This window comes from Ranitomeya variabilis, chromosome 8, assembly GCF_051348905.1.
Source record: "Ranitomeya variabilis isolate aRanVar5 chromosome 8, aRanVar5.hap1, whole genome shotgun sequence".
NCBI lineage: Eukaryota > Metazoa > Chordata > Amphibia > Anura > Dendrobatidae > Ranitomeya > Ranitomeya variabilis.
In genome coordinates this window covers 124,332,815-124,350,943 of record NC_135239.1, presented here as the reverse complement: position 1 = coordinate 124,350,943, position 18,129 = coordinate 124,332,815, and the positions used below count along the sequence as shown (strand labels likewise).

Sequence of the window (18,129 nt, the reverse complement as noted above, 5' to 3'; positions counted from 1 at the left end):
AGAATAAGTGACATTCAAGCCCTCTCCTCTAATCCACCTTTCACTAAAATCTTGGATGATAGAGTCACTCTTAGACCCGACCCAGCTTATTTGCCAAAAATGGCATCAAAATTTCATAGGTCACAAGAAGTATCCCTGCCATCTTTCTGTCCAAACCCAAAAAACGAGAAAGAACTAAACTTCCATAATCTAGACGTTAGAAGATGCCTAGTCCAATACCTAGATTCCACCAGGGAGTATAGGAAGGAAGGCTCTTTGTTTGTCTGTTTTCAGGGTCCCAGAAAAGGATTCCGGGCATCCAAGGGGACTTTAGCCAGATGGATTAAGGAGGCAATAGCCTTGGCATATTCATCTTCGGGGAATACAATCCCGGATGGTATAAAAGCGCATTCCACAAGAGCAGTAGCTACCTCATGGGCTGAGAGGTCAGAGGTATCAATAGAGCAAATCTGTAAGGCGGCCACCTGGTCATCACCATCAACCTTTTTTAGGCACTATAGACTAAATCTAGCCTCTGTATCTGACTTAACCTTCGGACGAAGGGTCCTTGAGGCGGTGGTCCCTCCCTAAGCTTAATCTCTGCAATTCTCTCCGTAGTGCTGTCATGGGAGACCGAGAAAGTCATAGTTACTCACCGTTAACGGTGTTTCTCGGAGCCCATGACAGCACCTGCTTATTCCCTCCCATCACGAGTGCGGTGAGCACCTTTCTAAAATATAATTTATATAATTTATATGATGTATATACTATAGGTTTAGGCACGGGGTTCCTCTTTTAAGAAATGTTATAATATAATGTTCTCTCTGTTGTAACTAACCTGGAGGTCCTCTGATGCTCTGTAAACCAACTGATGCGAGGGAGAGGTACCGCCCTTTTATCTGTAGGGTTTCCTGTCCCTGAAGGGCTGATCCCCTCTCTCCGTAGTGCTGTCATGGGCTCCGAGAAACACCGTTAACGGTGAGTAACTATGACTTTTTTCACACTACAGGACAATTCTTTCCCAGTGAGCCTGAGCATCCAGCTCTGTACATAGTTCTCTGCCTTTTAACTCAGGGCTACATTAACCACACTTTCCTCCACACTAAAGGACAATTCTTTCCCAGTGAGCCTGAGCGTCCAGCTCTGTACATAGTTTCTCTGCCTTTTAATGTTGCAGGGTTGCACACCACACATCTGAAGCTCCTCCTTTATCCATTAAATATGAGCTCCTGGACGTGTACATGTTTAAAGGCTCTCTTTGTGTTTATAAATTCTACACCATGAGATGAGTGAACTACTCTGCTATGACTCAGACTGCCATTCCTGTGCTGTTGCCATCTCTTCACTTGATTTGCACCCATCTGCCAGGACCCTCCAGTGGGATGTGTGCAGGTGTATGCAGGATTGCGCCATCCTAGCTAACTACATTGTGTAAAAATGCAATGTCATACCTTCTAAAATGAAAAAAACACAATAAAACAGTGCTAAAGAACAGTGCATACATTCAATAACTAATAAAATCACCCATCTCTGGGGTATCACATACTCAGATTTGCGTTTCTACACAGTAACATGTGGATTGTACATTTCATACTATAGGAGATCAGGACTTGTATTGTTGGGAAGGCTGACATCTGTACTGGAGATATGATTGAAGAGCTTAAAATGTGTCTTCAGCGGAAAGAAAAGATGCTCCAAGATGCTGTATTTGCAAGGAACCAACAGGCTGAAGAGCACATGAGAGAAGTCATGGATCTCCTTTCAATGGTAAAATAGCAGTAACATAAAGATATAGGTGGGGTTTAAAGAGTCCGCATTTAATTGGCATAAAGCTAAAAGGTGGCTATATACTTCCTCATAAATCCAGAGATGAAAAGTCATTTAAAGGGTTAGAAACATAAGAATAATGATCAGTGCAAACTAACTTGACTCTAACAACAGCAAATACGTTTTGCTATACAGAATCAAGCTGTCCAGAATTTGATTAGCAACCATCAAGTCTTTAATGGCGATAATATATTTGTGAAAGTTGTTACCTTTAGAGATGCTATTTACCTGGAGATAAAGGGTTAATCTGCAGGGAAATAGTGTTTCAAGCCTTCTTACTAGCCTCTGGTTACAGGGGAAAAAAAATGAAGTTTTACACTCCCTGCAGCCACTCACTTCCAGCCATTGGGTTGGTGCAGAGACCTTACATAGTTACATAGTTACATACCGTAGTTATTAAGGTTGAAGGAAGACTTTAAGTCCATCTAGTTCAACCCATAGCCTAACCTAACATGCCCTAACATGTTGATCCAGAGGAAGGCAAAAAAAAACCATGTGGCAAAGAGTAAGCTCCACATTGGGGAAAAAAAATTCCTTCCCGACTCCACAAACGGCAATCAGACTAGTTCCCTGGATCAACGCCCTATCAAGGAATCTAGTGTATATACCCTGTAACATTATACTTTTCCAGAAAGGTATCCAGTCCCCTCTTAAATTTAAGTAATGAATCACTCATTACAACATCATACGGCAGAGAGTTCCATAGTCTCACTGCTCTTACAGTAAAGAATCCGCGTCTGTTATTATGCTTAAACCTTCTTTCCTCCAGACGTAGAGGATGCCCCCTTGTCCCTATCACCAGTCTATGATTAAAAAGATCATCAGAAAGGTCTTTGTACTGTCCCTTCATATATTTATACATTAACATAAGATCACCCCTTAGCCTTCGTTTTTCCAAACTAAATAGCCCCAAGTGTAATAACCTATCTTGGTATTGCAGACCCCCCAGTCCTCTAATAACCTTGGTCGCTCTTCTCTGCACCCGCTCCAGTTCAGCTATGTCTTTCTTATACACCGGAGACCAGAACTGTGCACAGTATTCTAAGTGTGGTCGAACTAGTGACTTGTATAGAGGTAAAATTATGTTCTCCTCATGAGCATCTATGCCTCTTTTAATGCATCCCATTATTTTATTTGCCTTTGTAGCAGCTGCCTGACACTGGCCACTGAATATGAGTTTGTCATCCACCCATACACCCAGGTCTTTTTCATTGACGGTTTTGCCCAGAGTTTTAGAATTAAGCACATAGTTATACATCTTATTACTTCTACCCAAGTGCATGACCTTACATTTATCCCCATTAAAACTCATTTGCCATTTATCAGCCCAAGCTTCTAGTTTACATAAATCATCCTGTAATATAAAATTGTCCTCCCCTGTATTGATTACCCTGCAGAGTTTAGTGTCATCTGCAAATATTGAAATTCTACTCTGAATGCCCCCTACAAGGTCATTAATAAATATGTTAAAAAGAAGAGGGCCCAATACTGACCCCTGTGGTACCCCACTGCTAACCGCGACCCAGTCCGAGTGTGCTCCATTAATAACCACCCTTTGTTTCCTATCCCATCCCTGAGCCAGCTCTCAATCCACTTACACATATTTTTCCCTATCCCCATTATTCTCATTTTATGTAACAACCTTTTGTGTGGCACCATATCAAAAGCTTTTGAAAAGTCCATATACACTACATCCACTGGGCTCCCTCGGTCCAGTCCGGAACTTACCTCTTCATAGAAGCTGATCAAATTAGTCTGACATGAACGGTCCCTAGTAAACCCGTGCTGATACTGGGTCATGAGGTTATTCCTCTTCAGATACTCCAGTATAGCATCCCTTAGAAAGCCCTGCAGGATTTTACCCACAGTAGAGGTTAAGCTTACTGGCCTATAATTACCGAGTTCAGTTTTTGTCCCCTTTTTGAATATTGGCACCACATTTGCTATACGCCAGTCCTATGGTACAGACCCTGTTATTATGGAGTCTTTAAAGATTAAAAATAATGGTCTATCAATGACTGTACTTAATTCCTGCAGTACCCGAGGGTGTATCTCATCCGGGCCCGGAGATTTGTCAATTTTAGTGATTTTTAGACGCCACAGTACTTCCTGCTGGGTTAAGCAGGTGACATTTAATTTGGAATTTTTATCACTAGTCATTTTGTCTGCCATGTGATTTTCTTTTGTAAATACTGATGAAAAAAAGTAATTTAGCATATTGGCTTTTTCCTCATCCTCATCCACCATTTCACCCAGACTATTTTTAAGGGGGCCAACACTATCATTTTTTAATTTCTTACTATTTATGTACCGTATTTTCCGGCGTATAAGACGACTTTTTAACCCCCGAAAATCTTCTTAAAAGTCGGGGGTCGTCTTATACGCCGGGAATCGACTTGTACGCCGGTGTATATGGTGGGTGGGGAGGGGGAGTGATCCTGATGACGAGGGGGCGTCTCACAGGAAAGTGAGTAATCCCCATTACCTTATCCTAGCGGTGCAGCGTGGGGGTGTCAGTGCTGGGAGCGGCGGCGGCTGCTGTGTTCTGGTGCGGCGGCTCCTCTTCTGTGTGGGGCCCCTGTGCTGTGAGGTGGCAGCGGCAGCGGCGTATCTTTATCCAGTTGGGGCTCCTCCGGCATCTCCTTAGCCCTGGAGGCCCCGCCGCAACTCCATCGGTGCAATGTGGTGGCCTCCGGGAAAATGGCCGCTGCTCAGATTCAGATCTCGTGTCCCGAGATTTCGGGACGAGATCTGAATCTGAGCAGCGGCCATTTTCCCGGAGGCCACCGCATCGCACCTATTGAGCTGCCTCCGGGAAAATGGCCGCTGCATTGCACCGATGGAGTTGCGGCGGGGCCTCCAGGGCTAAGGAGATGCCGGAGGAGCCCCAACTGGATAAAGATATGCCGCCGCCACCACCACCTCACAGCACAGAGGCCCCACACAGAAGAGGAGCCGCCGCACCAGAGCACAGCAGCCGCCGCACCAGAGCACAGCAGCCGCCGCCGCCACTCCCAGCACTGAGACCCCCACGCTGCACCGCTACGATAAGGTAATGGGGGATACTCACTTTCCTGTGAGACGCCCCCTCGTCATCAGGATCACTCCCCCCCCCCCCCAAAAGGCACATATTCACCGGCCCTATAAGACGACATAGGGTGTATAAGAAGACCCCCGACTTTTAAGAAGATTTTATATTTTAACTGGTAAAGTTGGGGGGTCGTCTTATACGCCCAGTCGTCTTATACGCCGGAAAATACGGTAGTTAAAGAATATTTTGGGATTATTTTTACTCTCTCTGGCAATGAGTCTCTCTGTCTCAATCTTTGCTGCCTTGATTTGCTTTTTACAGAATTTATTTAATTTTTTGTATTTATTTAATGCCTCCTCACTACCTACTTCCTTTAATTCTCTAAATGCTTTCTTTTTGTCACTTATTGCACCCCTTACAGCTCTATTTAGCCATATTGGTTTCCTCCTATTTCTAGTATGTTTATTCCCATACGGTATATACTGTGCACAGGTCCTATCCAGGATGCTAATAAACGTCTCCCATTTTCTTTGTGTATTTTTATGTCACAGGATATCGTCCCAGTTAATTGCACCAAGATCCTCTCTCATCCGTTAGAAATTTGCCCTCCTGAAGTTTAGTGTCCTTGTCACCCCTCTACTACACATCTTATTAAAGGATACACAAAAACTTATTATTTTGTGATCACTATTCCCCAAGTGACCCCCAACTCTTATATTTGATATGCGGTCTGGCCTGTTGGTTAATATTAGGTCTAGCAGTGCCCCCCTTCTTGTTGGGTCCTGAACCAGTTGTGAAAGGTAATTGTCTCTCATTGTTGTCAAAAACCGTTTACCTTTGCTGGAACTGCAGGTTTCTGTTCCCCAATCTATTTCAGGGTAGTTGAAGTCCCCCATAATAATGACTTCTCCTTGAGTCGCAGCTTCATCTATTTGCTTTACGAGGATATTCTCCATTGCTTCCATTATTTTTGGAGATTTATAACAAACCCCTATCAGTAATTTATTATTTTTTCCCCCTCCCCTTATCTCCACCCACAGGGACTCTACATTTTCATTAAATTAACCTATATTATCACGCAGGATGGGTTTTAAGGACAATTTTACATATAGACACACCCCACCCCCTCGCTTATCTGTACGGTCATTTCTGAACAGGCTATAGCCCTGCAAGTTAACAGCCCAGTCATGGCTCTCATCCAGCCATGTTTCAGATATCCCCACCATGTCATAATTATGCTCCAACAACATTAGTTCTAATTCGTCCATTTTGTTGGCGAGGCTTCTGGCATTAGTATACATGCACTTGATGTTCCTCTCTGTACCTCTATTCTTTCTTAAATTATTAAATGGTCTAACCCCACCTCCCATGCCACCGCCCCCCCAACTTCCTTATTTGTGCCCAGGTCTCTATCTGCACTATCTTCCCCTCCTATAAATTGAATACCCTCCCCCCCCAATCCCTAGTTTAAACACTCCTCCAACCTTCTAGCCATTGTCTCTCCCAGCACAGCTGCACCTTCCCCATTGAGGTGCAGCCCGTCCCTAGCATAGAGCCTGTAGCCAACTGAGAAGTTTGCCCAGTACTGCAGGAACCCAAACCCCTCCTTCCTACACCAATTCTTGAGCCACTTATTAACCTCCCTAATCTCCCGTTGCCTCTCTGGCGTGGCATGTGGTACAGGCAGTATTTCGTAAAATACGTTGGAGGTCCTTTCTTTCAGCTTGCAGCCTAATTCCCTGAAATCACCTTTAAGGACCTTCCACCTACCTCTAATCTTTGTCATTTGTGCCAATGTGCACCATGACCGCTGGGTTCTCACCAGCCCCTCCCAGTAATCTGTCCACCCGATCAGCGATGTGTCGGACTCGAGCGCCAGGTAGGCAGCACACCGTTCGACGATCCCTGTCTTTGTGACAGATTGCCCTATCTGTTCCCCTAATAATTGAGTCCCCCACTACCAGTACCTGTCTGGCCTGCCCTGCTCTCCTATTTCCCTCCTTACTGTAGCAGTCACTCCTCCGGCTTTCAGAGGACATGCCTGGCTGCAGCAGTGCTACCCCTGTACTGGCATCCCCCTCATCTGCCAACTTAGCTAACTTGTTAGTGTGTGCCAGATCAGGACTAGCCTCCCTGGCACTCTTCCCTCTACCCCGCTTCCTAAGTGTCACCCAGCTTGCTACTTCACTGTCCTGCAGCTCCATCCTACCATCCCCCCCCCATCTATCCCATTGAGCGTCTGCTCAGTGAGCAGAAGACTCCTTTCCACGTTGTCAATGGATCTCAGTGTTGCCAGCTGCACATTTAGATCCAGAATCTGGGCTTCCAAATGCTCAACGTGCTCACATCTCGCACAGCAGTATGCACCCTCAACCGGCTGATCAAGGATTGCATACATGTGGCAAGTGCACTGGATGGCATTAACAATAGTGGAGCACATTTCCTAATGGGGATTGCACCACACAGAAACGTTAAATAAAAAATAAATACAAAGTATTAATAAAAAACAGACAGCAATTCCTCCCTTGGAAACTCCCTGATTCCAAAGTCACTGAATCACAAGTCACACTTACCGCCGTTCACACTTACGCTCAGGTGACACTCAGTTCGCTCACACTCGCTATGCTGAAGATTTATAGATTTTTTTTCTCTATTTCCCCTCAACAGCAATCCACCTTGGTGTTCAAATGCACTTCCTGTTGTAGAGATGGGCAGACACCTGGATGTTTGGATCTGGCGGGTTTGAGCTAACAGTTACAAAAAGTAAAAGTGAAATCATCCCCACTGGTCAGAGATTCGCGGTTCCCACTCTGTCAGAAGACAGCTGGAGCGCTCAGCTGTGATCCGAAGTATACAGTTTACCTCCAGTCACTGTTAGCAGCTGATGGGGCTACAGCTGCCATCATCCGACACCTGCTGCCACTAATGACCGCAAGAGCAGGAGCAGCTGATGGGTGTATTCATTAGCCGGCTCCTGCGCTGTAAATAAATAATTAAAAAAAAACCTGGTGTGGGCTCCCCTGTATTTTTGATAACCAGTCCGTTAAAACTCACAGCTGGGGGCCACAACCATCATCTGTCAGCTTCAAGAAGGCTGGTTATCAAGAAAAGAGGGGTCCCCACGCCGTATGTTTTAATTATTTAAATTGTAAAAAATGGTGTCCCCCCCCCCCCATTTTTGACAACCAGCCTTGCTGAAGCCGACAGCTGGGGGCTGGTATTCTCAGGCTGGTAAGGGGCCGTGGATATTGCCCCCCCCCCCAGCCTAAATATAGCAGCCCGCAGCTGCCCAGAAAAGGCACATCTATTAGATGCACCAATTCTGTCTCTTTGCCCGGCTCTTCCCACTTTCACTGTAGTGGTGGCAAGTGGGGTTCATATTTGTCGGGTTCATGTCACCTTTGTGTTGTCAGGTGACATCAAGCCCATGGCTTAGTAATGGAGAGGCGTCTATAAGACACTTATCCATTACTAATCCTATAGTAGTGTTGTAAATAAAGACACAGCAAGAATAAAGTTCTTTATTAGAAATAAAACAAAACACACTTTAACTTTTTTATTTAAGATAACAAACACAGTCATACAGTAGGTGTTCAGTACGGACGCCGAACGTTACTGTTTGGGTTCGCCCATCTCTAATCGGTTGGTCACCACTCATTTTGTAGTGTGCTGTAACATCTACAGAGATGGATGCTAGGTGGCCATCATCACGTGGGTACCGAAGGCTACAGTAACACCTCTTTCCTACCTGGCACTTTGTCAGCCTGCTCTGTACCATGTGTGCAGAGTATGTGTAGATCAGGCTGTCAAGCAAAGTGCAGGGGAGTGATTGCAGCCTGCAGATTAAAGGGTTGTCTACTATTTGGACAATCCCTTCTCAATTGCTATATTCCCCTTCTGAAATAAAAATGGCTTATTCTCCCCTTCAGTGCCAATGTCATTTCAGCAATGACAGAACTGGCACTCCCGGGGATCACATGATACTAGCAGCGAATCATTGGCCACTTCACTTTGCCATTTGGAGGAAGTCAGAGCAGTAGCCCCTCTAAGGTAATTCTGTAGGTCCAGCAACTGAGAGAATTCGGGCCAGGGTTGCCATATTGTTTAGGAAAATATTAAAGGTATTCGATTTGATTCTCTATTTTCTGACATGAAACAATTCTGTTTTCTCTGTGTAAGTCGTTTTTTTCTACAAAGTCTACTCGTACACCATTTGGAGGCATCGCGGGTTCTAGAAGCTAATAGTGCCATTGCCTCCTTTGGGGAATGCTATAACACAATAGTTTGCTTTTCCTTTTTGCAATTGTAGATCTCTTCAGAGAAGATGGACCAATCTTCAATCTGCCAATGCCGTTTATTAAAAGAACAAAATGCTGGTGTCAATAAGTCTGTTGAGAATTTGTCTAATTTTGTACATCTGGAAAAACAAGAGAAAGAGAAATTAATTCAGGTATTTTGTGTAGTAGTATTGTGTGATTAATGTAAACCTTTCACTGTACTGTTCTTGCTTATTGGAACCAAAGAATGATTATATTTTACTTCTTGTATTGCTGCTATATAGCAATGATTAATCTACGAGTTCACCTAGGTCCACATAACATTTTAGCATCTCGTTAATTGTCCTGTTACCTTATCATATAAAAAAGACATAGTTACTTATCGGTAACGGGATTTCTCAGAGCCCATGACAGCACCACGGAGAGAGAGGGAATCCGTCCTTCAGCAACAGGAAACCTACAGATAAATAGGGCAGTACTTCTCCCTCGCATCAGTTGGTTTACAGAGCAATCTCTTCCTTTCCTAGATAACGAAAGAAGAGAAGGGAACCCAATTACAAGGTGAACTTTCACAAAGATCACTCACCGATCAGACGCAGCCATGGGTACTGTTCTGGAGGAGGGATAGGATCCAATACGGGTCTTTTTGAGGATGGGGATGTGTCCATCGTGCCGGATTTCCTGCTTCGCTGTGTAGAATGTCTGCTGGATTGTTTGCTCCTCTTGCCTGCAGAAACATGTCTCTTAGGTTGCTGCCGCTGTGGCTGCGGTTCGCTGTCCTCCATCATGCCTCGGTCGCTTGCAGCAGGGAGCATCTCCACGCTTTTCATTTTTTAATCTGCTGCCCGGCGTCCTCAGCCCTACTTCCGGTCTGCCCTGGAAGTACCTCCTCTGTACCCGGCCGCGTCATGAGTGGGTGCTTCGGCGCATGTCCACGTGTTCGCCGGCTGGAAAACCCGGAAGCCCTGCACCAGATCTGGTGCAGCGGCTGCACAACCCCCCCTTCCCGCTCACCCTGCAAGACCCCTCGGTCCCAGCGGTGGTGGCTCCAGGCAGGGGCCTCCCTGCTGCCTGAACCTGACTGGCCGGCCCTGGACCATCTTCATTCGGAATCTTCATCCAGGTACCGCCGAACTGAAGGTTCTCCGTCAGGGACAGGAAACCAAAACTGGTGCGAGGGAGAGGTACTGCCCTTTTTATCTGTAGATTTCCTGTCCCTGAAGGGCGGATCCCCTCTCTCCATGGTGTTGTCATTGGGGAAGGAGAAAAATATGAACCCTCCAAACCGTATGGAATGATGCAACAGAATGTAGCGGTGTGCCTATCATATAGCACAATCTGTTGCTATAGGCTTACATTGTCTAAAAAACACAGATTAGTCAGAATCATGTGGTTCTACAAGACAGAAAAGCTTATAACTATGACGAAAACCTTGTTCAAAATATATGGATGGATGAGTTAAAAGATTTGTTTGAAACAAATATCTAAACTTTCTGTCTTTGCCTTGCACTAATAGCTTTAAAAAAAGTTTCCAAAATGTATAACACAGCATGTGAACCAGCCTCCTATATACTTATGGAAGAACATTAATAAACCTTTGCTAACAATGTCTCTTCACAGAGGATCTACAGCTTTAGCCACTAGGTACAGAGCAGTGACTGATCACAGAAACTTGGCGCCTGGTAATAGCTACTGCTACTAGCTTAGTGTAGTGTACTGCAGTGTACTTAGTGTACTGCAGAGGACGGTTATAGATTTGTGACTCAAAGGCAAAATACTCTAAAACAGTAAATCTGTGAATCACGCATAGTGGGGTACTAATCGCCAAGTACCAGTTCTGTGAATCACGCTTTATGGGGTACTGATCGCCAAGTACAAGTTCTGTGAAATAAGCTTTATGGGGTACTGATCGCCAAGTACCAGTTCTGTGAAACAGGCTTTATGGGGTGCTGATCGCCAAGTACTAGTTCTGTGAATCACGCTTTGTGAGGTACTGATCGCTTATTACCAGTTCTGTGAATCACGCATTGTGGGGTATGAATCGCCAAGTACCAGTTCTGTGAATCACGCTTTATGGGGTACTGATCGCCAATTACCAGTTCTGTGAATCACGCTTTGTGAGGTACTGATCGCCAAGTACCAGTTCTGTGAATCACGCATTGTGGGGTGCTAATCACCAAGTACCAGCTCTGTGAATCACTCTTTGTGAGGTACTGATCGCCAATTACCAGTTCTGTGAATCACGCATTGTGGGGTACTAATTGTCAAGTACCAGTTCTTTGAATCACTCTTTGTGAGGTACTGATCGCCAAGTACCAGTTCTGTGAATCGCGCATTGTGGGGTACTAATTGTCAAGTACCAGTTCTGTGAATCACGCATTGTGGGGTACTAATTGTCAAGTACCAGTTCTTTGAATCACTCTTTGTGAGGTACTGATCGTCAAGTACCAGTTCTGTGAATCACGCATTGTGGGGTACTAATTGTCAAGTACCTGTTCTTTGAATCACTCTTTGTGAGGTACTGATTGCCAAGTACCAGTTCTGTGAATCACGCATTGTGGGGTACTAATTGTCAAGTACCAGTTCTTTGAATCACTCTTTGTGAGGTACTGATTGCCAAGTACCAGTTCTGTGAATCACGCTTTATGGGGTACTGATCGCCAAGTACCAATTCTGTGAATCACGCTTTATAGTGTACTGATCGCCAAGTACCAGTTCTGTGAATCGTGCTTTGTGGGGTACCGATTGGCAAGTACCAATTCTGTGAATCGTGCTTTATGGGGTACTGATCGCCAATTACTAGTTCTGTGCATCACGCATAGTGGGGTACTAATCGCCAAGTACCAGTTCTGTGAATCACACTTTATGGTGTACTAATCGCCAAGTACTAGTTCTGTGAATCACGCTTTATGGAGTACTGATCACCAAGTACCAGTTGTGTGAATCACGCATTGTGGGGTACTAATTGCCAAGTACCAGTTCTGTGAATCACGCTTTATGGGGTACTGATCGCCAAGTACCAGTTCTGTGAATCATTCTTTGTAAGGTACTGATCGCCAATTACCAGTTCTGTGAATCATGCTTTATGGAGTACTGATCGCCAAGTACCAGTTCTGTGAATCACGCTTTGTGAGGTACTGATCGCCAATTACCAGTTCTGTGAATCACGCATTGTGAGGTACTGATCACCAATTATCAGTTCTGTGAATCACGCTTCATGGGGTACTGATTGCCAAGTACCAGTTCTGTGAATCACGCATTGTGGGGTACTAATCACCAAGTACTAGTTCTGTGAAGCACGCTTTATGGCGTGCTAATCGCCAAGTACCTGTTCTGTGAATCACGCATTTTGGGGTACTAATCACCAAGTACCAGTTCTGTGAATCACACTTTATGGGGTACTGATCGCCAAGTATCAGTTCTGTGAATCACTCTTTATGGGGTACTGATCGCCAAGTACCAGTTCTGTGAATCACGCTTTGTGGGGTACTGACTGCCAAGTACCTGTTCTGTGAATCACGCTTTATGGGGTACTGATCGCCAAGTACCAGTTCTGTGAATCACGCTTTATGGGGTACTGATCGCCAAGTACCAGTTCTGTGAATCACGCTTTGTGGGGTACTGACTGCCAAGTACCTGTTCTGTGAATCACGCTTTATGGGGTACTAATCGCCAACTACCAGTTCTGTGAATCACGCTTTATGGGGTACTGATCGCCAAGTACCAGTTCTGTGAATCACGCTTTATGGGGTACTGATCGTCAAGTACCAGTTCTGTGAATCACGCATTGTGGGGTGCTAATCACCAAGTACCAGCTCTGTGAATCACTCTTTGTGAGGTACTGATCGCCAATTACCAGTTCTGTGAATCACGCATTGTGGGGTACTAATTGTCAAGTACCAGTTCTTTGAATCACTCTTTGTGAGGTACTGATCGCCAAGTACCTGTTCTGTGAATCACGCATTGTGGGGTACTAATTGTCAAGTACCAGTTCTTTGAATCACTCTTTGTGAGGTACTGATCGCCAAGTACCAGTTCTGTGAATCACGCATTGTGGGGTACTAATTGTCAAGTACCAGTTCTTTGAATCACTCTTTGTGAGGTACTGATTGCCAAGTACCAGTTCTGTGAATCACGCATTGTGGGGTACTAATTGTCAAGTACCAGTTCTTTGAATCACTCTTTGTGAGGTACTTATTGCCAAGTACCAGTTCTGTGAATCACGCTTTATGGGGTACTGATCGCCAAGTACCAATTCTGTGAATCACGCTTTATAGTGTACTGATCGCCAAGTACCAGTTCTGTGAATCGTGCTTTGTGGGGTACCGATTGGCAAGTACCAATTCTGTGAATCGTGCTTTATGGGGTACTGATCGCCAATTACTAGTTCTGTGCATCACGCATAGTGGGGTACTAATCGCCAAGTACCAGTTCTGTGAATCACACTTTATGGTGTACTAATCGCCAAGTACTAGTTCTGTGAATCACGCTTTATGGAGTACTGATCACCAAGTACCAGTTGTGTGAATCACGCATTGTGGGGTACTAATTGCCAAGTACCAGTTCTGTGAATCACGCTTTATGGGGTACTGATCGCCAAGTACCAGTTCTGTGAATCATTCTTTGTAAGGTACTGATCGCCAATTACCAGTTCTGTGAATCATGCTTTATGGAGTACTGATCGCCAAGTACCAGTTCTGTGAATCCCGCTTTGTGAGGTACTGATCGCCAATTACCAGTTCTGTGAATCACGCATTGTGAGGTACTGATCACCAATTATCAGTTCTGTGAATCACGCTTCATGGGGTACTGATTGCCAAGTACCAGTTCTGTGAATCACGCTTTATGGGGTACTGATCGCCAAGTACCAATTCTGTGAATCACGCTTTATAGTGTACTGATCGCCAAGTACCAGTTCTGTGAATCGTGCTTTGTGGGGTACCGATTGGCAAGTACCAATTCTGTGAATCGTGCTTTATGGGGTACTGATCGCCAATTACTAGTTCTGTGCATCACGCATAGTGGGGTACTAATCGCCAAGTACCAGTTCTGTGAATCACACTTTATGGTGTACTAATCGCCAACTACTAGTTCTGTGAATCACGCTTTATGGAGTACTGATCACCAAGTACCAGTTGTGTGAATCACGCATTGTGGGGTACTAATTGCCAAGTACCAGTTCTGTGAATCACGCTTTATGGGGTACTGTTCGCCAAGTACCAGTTCTGTGAATCATTCTTTGTAAGGTACTGATCGCCAATTACCAGTTCTGTGAATCATGCTTTATGGAGTACTGATCGCCAAGTACCAGTTCTGTGAATCACGCTTTGTGAGGTACTGATCGCCAATTACCAGTTCTGTGAATCACGCATTGTGAGGTACTAATCGCCAAGTACTAGTTCTGTGAAGCACGCTTTATGGCGTGCTAATCGCCAAGTACCTGTTCTGTGAATCACGCATTTTGGGGTACTAATCACCAAGTACCAGTTCTGTGAATCACACTTTATGGGGTACTGATCGCCAAGTATCAGTTCTGTGAATCACTCTTTATGGGGTACTGATCGCCAAGTACCAGTTCTGTGAATCACGCTTTGTGGGGTACTGACTGCCAAGTACTTGTTCTGTGAATCACGCTTTATGGGGTACTGATCGCCAAGTACCAGTTCTGTGAATCACGCTTTATGGGGTACTGATCGCCAAGTACCAGTTCTGTGAATCACGCTTTGTGGGGTACTGACTGCCAAGTACCTGTTCTGTGAATCACGCTTTATGGGGTACTAATCGCCAACTACCAGTTCTGTGAATCACGCTTTATGGGGTACTGATCGCCAAGTACCAGTTCTGTGAATCACGCTTTATGGGGTACTGATCGTCAAGTACCAGTTCTGTGAATCACGCTTTGTGGGGTACTGACTGCCAAGTACCTGTTCTGTGAATCACGCTTTATGGGGTACTAATCGCCAACTACCAGTTCTGTGAATCACGCTTTATGGGGTACTGATCGGCAAGTACCAGTTCTGTGAATCACGCTTTATGGGGTACTGATCGCCAAGTACCAGTTCTGTGAATCACGCTTTATGGGGTACTGATCGTCAAGTACCAGTTCTGTGAATCACGCTTTGTGGGGTACTGACTGCCAAGTACCTGTTCTGTGAATCACGCTTTATGGGGTACTAATCGCCAACTACCAGTTCTGTGAATCACGCTTTATGGGGTACTGATCGCCAAGTACCAGTTCTGTGAATCACGCTTTATGGGGTACTGATCGCCAAGTACCAATTCTGTGAGTCACACATTGTGGGGTACTAATCGCCAAGTACCAGTTCTGTGAAACAGGCTTTGTGGGGTACTAATCGCCACGCACCAGTACTGATATGTTAAAGGCTTGTTCCCAGCTTTAAAGTTATCATCTATTCTCACTATGCGTGATCATTTCCTGATTCGTATGGTTTAACTGTTGAGACCGCCAATTCCAAGATAAAGACTCTGAAGTGCCCCATTAGAATGGAGCCGTGGCAGAAAAAACAGATAATCATACTTAAATTGGATATCCGAGACTTTAAAAAAAAAAAAAAAAAAAAAAAAAACGTGCGTAACCACTAGTAGGCAGGTAGTTGCACAAAGCGGTCACAGAAGTCTGCTTACGTCACGTGAACATAAAGGCAGTTTCTTTTCGTGTTGACAGTGCGGGACTATTGGTGTCATCTTGATTGACAGCTGGCTCCCCACTGCCTAATTGGGGGAAGCCAGCTGTCAATCAGCATGACATCAATAGCCCAATCTTATCAGCAAGAAGAGAATCTGCTGATCTCACAGGGATCAGCTGAATCTCCGTCAGGAGTGGTCATTGACCGGCTACGGGTACAACAGGCAGATAGCTGCCTCTTATATAAACAACATGCTTGTGAGTGCGAAGACATTTTTTTTTTAACTCACTGATATGCCCTTTAAACTTTTTTATTTTCTGATAGTTGATTTTATTTTTTTCTGTACACAGTTACTACATTTGAAGGCAATAAAATGGCTCTGACTCATTAATTTCGATAGGAAAGTTTTTCAGGCATGCTCTGCAGCCTTTGATGAAGTCATTTTGCAGATGGCGGTGGGCTGCGATGATTGTGTGTGTATGTGTGTGTGCCTATCACTGTATTTTTGTCTGGGATCACAAGGTGACTGCTGAAAAGTCATCTGTGCAGAACAGGAAGTATGAACCTAACTTTAAGGGATCCGGTCGTGTAAAATAACGGTGTTAATCTGCAGATTTGGAATTCATCTTCAGGTTCTGATACCCACACTGAGAGCCCCACTGCCGGGAGGAAATTAACTTTTTACCACCTGATTGTGTTCAGCTTCCAGTCTCTAATTCTGATCTTGCTGTCAGTCATTCCCAGCAGATCGTGACTGTTGTACAGTTGCCTTTTGCCTGTAACTGCAGCGATCAGAGCTGACCTCTGGTTGCCTCTGTTAGTCACTTAAATACTGCTTTGTCCCTTAAGTGTCAATCTGACAGTGGTATTTAAGGCACCCTTTGGTCAATTAATAAAACTTTTAACTAAAAACAAAGCCTTAAAAAAATAATGGCTGATTGCATTTTTTTTTCATTTCACCACACTTAGATTTTTTCCCCCGTTTTCAAGTACACTGAATGGTAAAATGAATGTGATTCGTGAACTACATCTTGTCCCTTAAACATATGGTTACCGTATTTTTCGCTTTGTAAGACGTTCCGGATTATAAGACACACCCCAAATTTTGAGGAGAAAAATAGGAAAAAACTTTTTTTAATAAATTGGGGGGGCTTCTTATAATCCATGCGTCTTATTGCTTACCAGGGGTTGAGGCTGCAGTGGATCAGGGTCCCAGGGTCGTTGCTGGAGGCAGGAGTGGAGCATTGCTGCAGGCTGGGATGAGGGGGTCTGCAGGGGGGCTCCTGTGCTGCAGGGGGCTCCTGTGCTGCAGGGGGGCTCCTGTGCTGCAGACTGGGATGAGGGGTGCTGAAGGGGGGCTCCAGTGCTGCAGGGGTGCTCCGGTGCTGCAGGGGGGCTCCCGTGCTGCAGGGCTGTCTCCGGTGTTGCAGGGCTGTCTCTGGTGCTGCAGGGGGCTCTGGTGCTGCAGGGGGCTGTGGTGCTGCAGGGGGCTCTGGTGCTGCAGGGCTGTCTCCAGTGCTGCAGGGCTGTCTCCGGTGCTGCAGGGATGTCTCCGGTGCTGCAGGGATGTCTCCGGTGCTGCAGGGATGTCTCCGGTGCTGCAGGGATGTCTCCGGTGCTGCAGGGGGCTCTGGCAACATTTTGTGAAAGGCCAGAGCCCCCGACAGTTCGTCCATGCTTTCCTGAGCGGTGGACTTCGGGAAAATGGCCACCGGGATCTCGAGAGATGAGATCTCAGCCCTGAAATGTCATCTCCTGAGATTCCGGCGGCCATTTTCCCAGAGTCAGTCATACAGAAAAGCATGGACGAACTGCCAGGGGGCTCTGGTCTTTCACAAAATGTCGCCAGAGCCGCCCGCAGCATCGGAGCCTCCAGCATCACCCAGGGCAGCAGCGGACAACCGCGGCAGTGGTGGCGGGTGGGAGCGGTGGCGGACACCCCCTCATCCCAGCCTGTAACAGTAAGCGGTATATCCGCTTTGTAAGACGCACCCCCATTTCCCCCAAAAATTTGGGGGAAATAAAGTGCGTCTTACAAAGTGGAAAATATGGTATGTTGGAAATATAGAAGTGCTTGTTCTAGGGAGTAAAGAATAAGAGTGCAAAAATGAAAATTGGTTGCAGCCGGAAGAGGTTCAAGAAGCTAGACACTCCTGCTCATACAGTATCCATGTTTGTAGCACAAAAGTTTTGTTGTGCAGACTTAGATGTATTGGGTAGCTTTGTCGAGCTCATCTCTTACCATATAGACCACTATCACAAAGTAGAATTTTGCTCAGCATTCTTAGTATTGGTAAGCCAAATCCAGGAGTGGACCAGACCCTACAAAGGAAAAAGCTATAGAAAAATGTTCACCACTCACATGTTT

The 18,129-nt window shown here is 45.4% G+C and overlaps 1 protein-coding gene across 2 annotated transcripts in view; it reads left to right on the top strand.

Annotated features, from left to right (window-relative positions):
- Positions 1 to 18,129, top strand: part of PDE4DIP (phosphodiesterase 4D interacting protein) — a 1,987,893-nt gene that overhangs the window by 216,188 nt on the left and 1,753,576 nt on the right. For both annotated transcript variants that reach the window (XM_077276217.1, XM_077276216.1), the window contains 2 exons: positions 1,579 to 1,746; positions 9,147 to 9,287. In XM_077276217.1, coding sequence (XP_077132332.1) covers positions 1,579 to 1,746; positions 9,147 to 9,287 — 309 coding nt within the window. The remainder of the gene's footprint in view (positions 1 to 1,578; positions 1,747 to 9,146; positions 9,288 to 18,129) is intronic.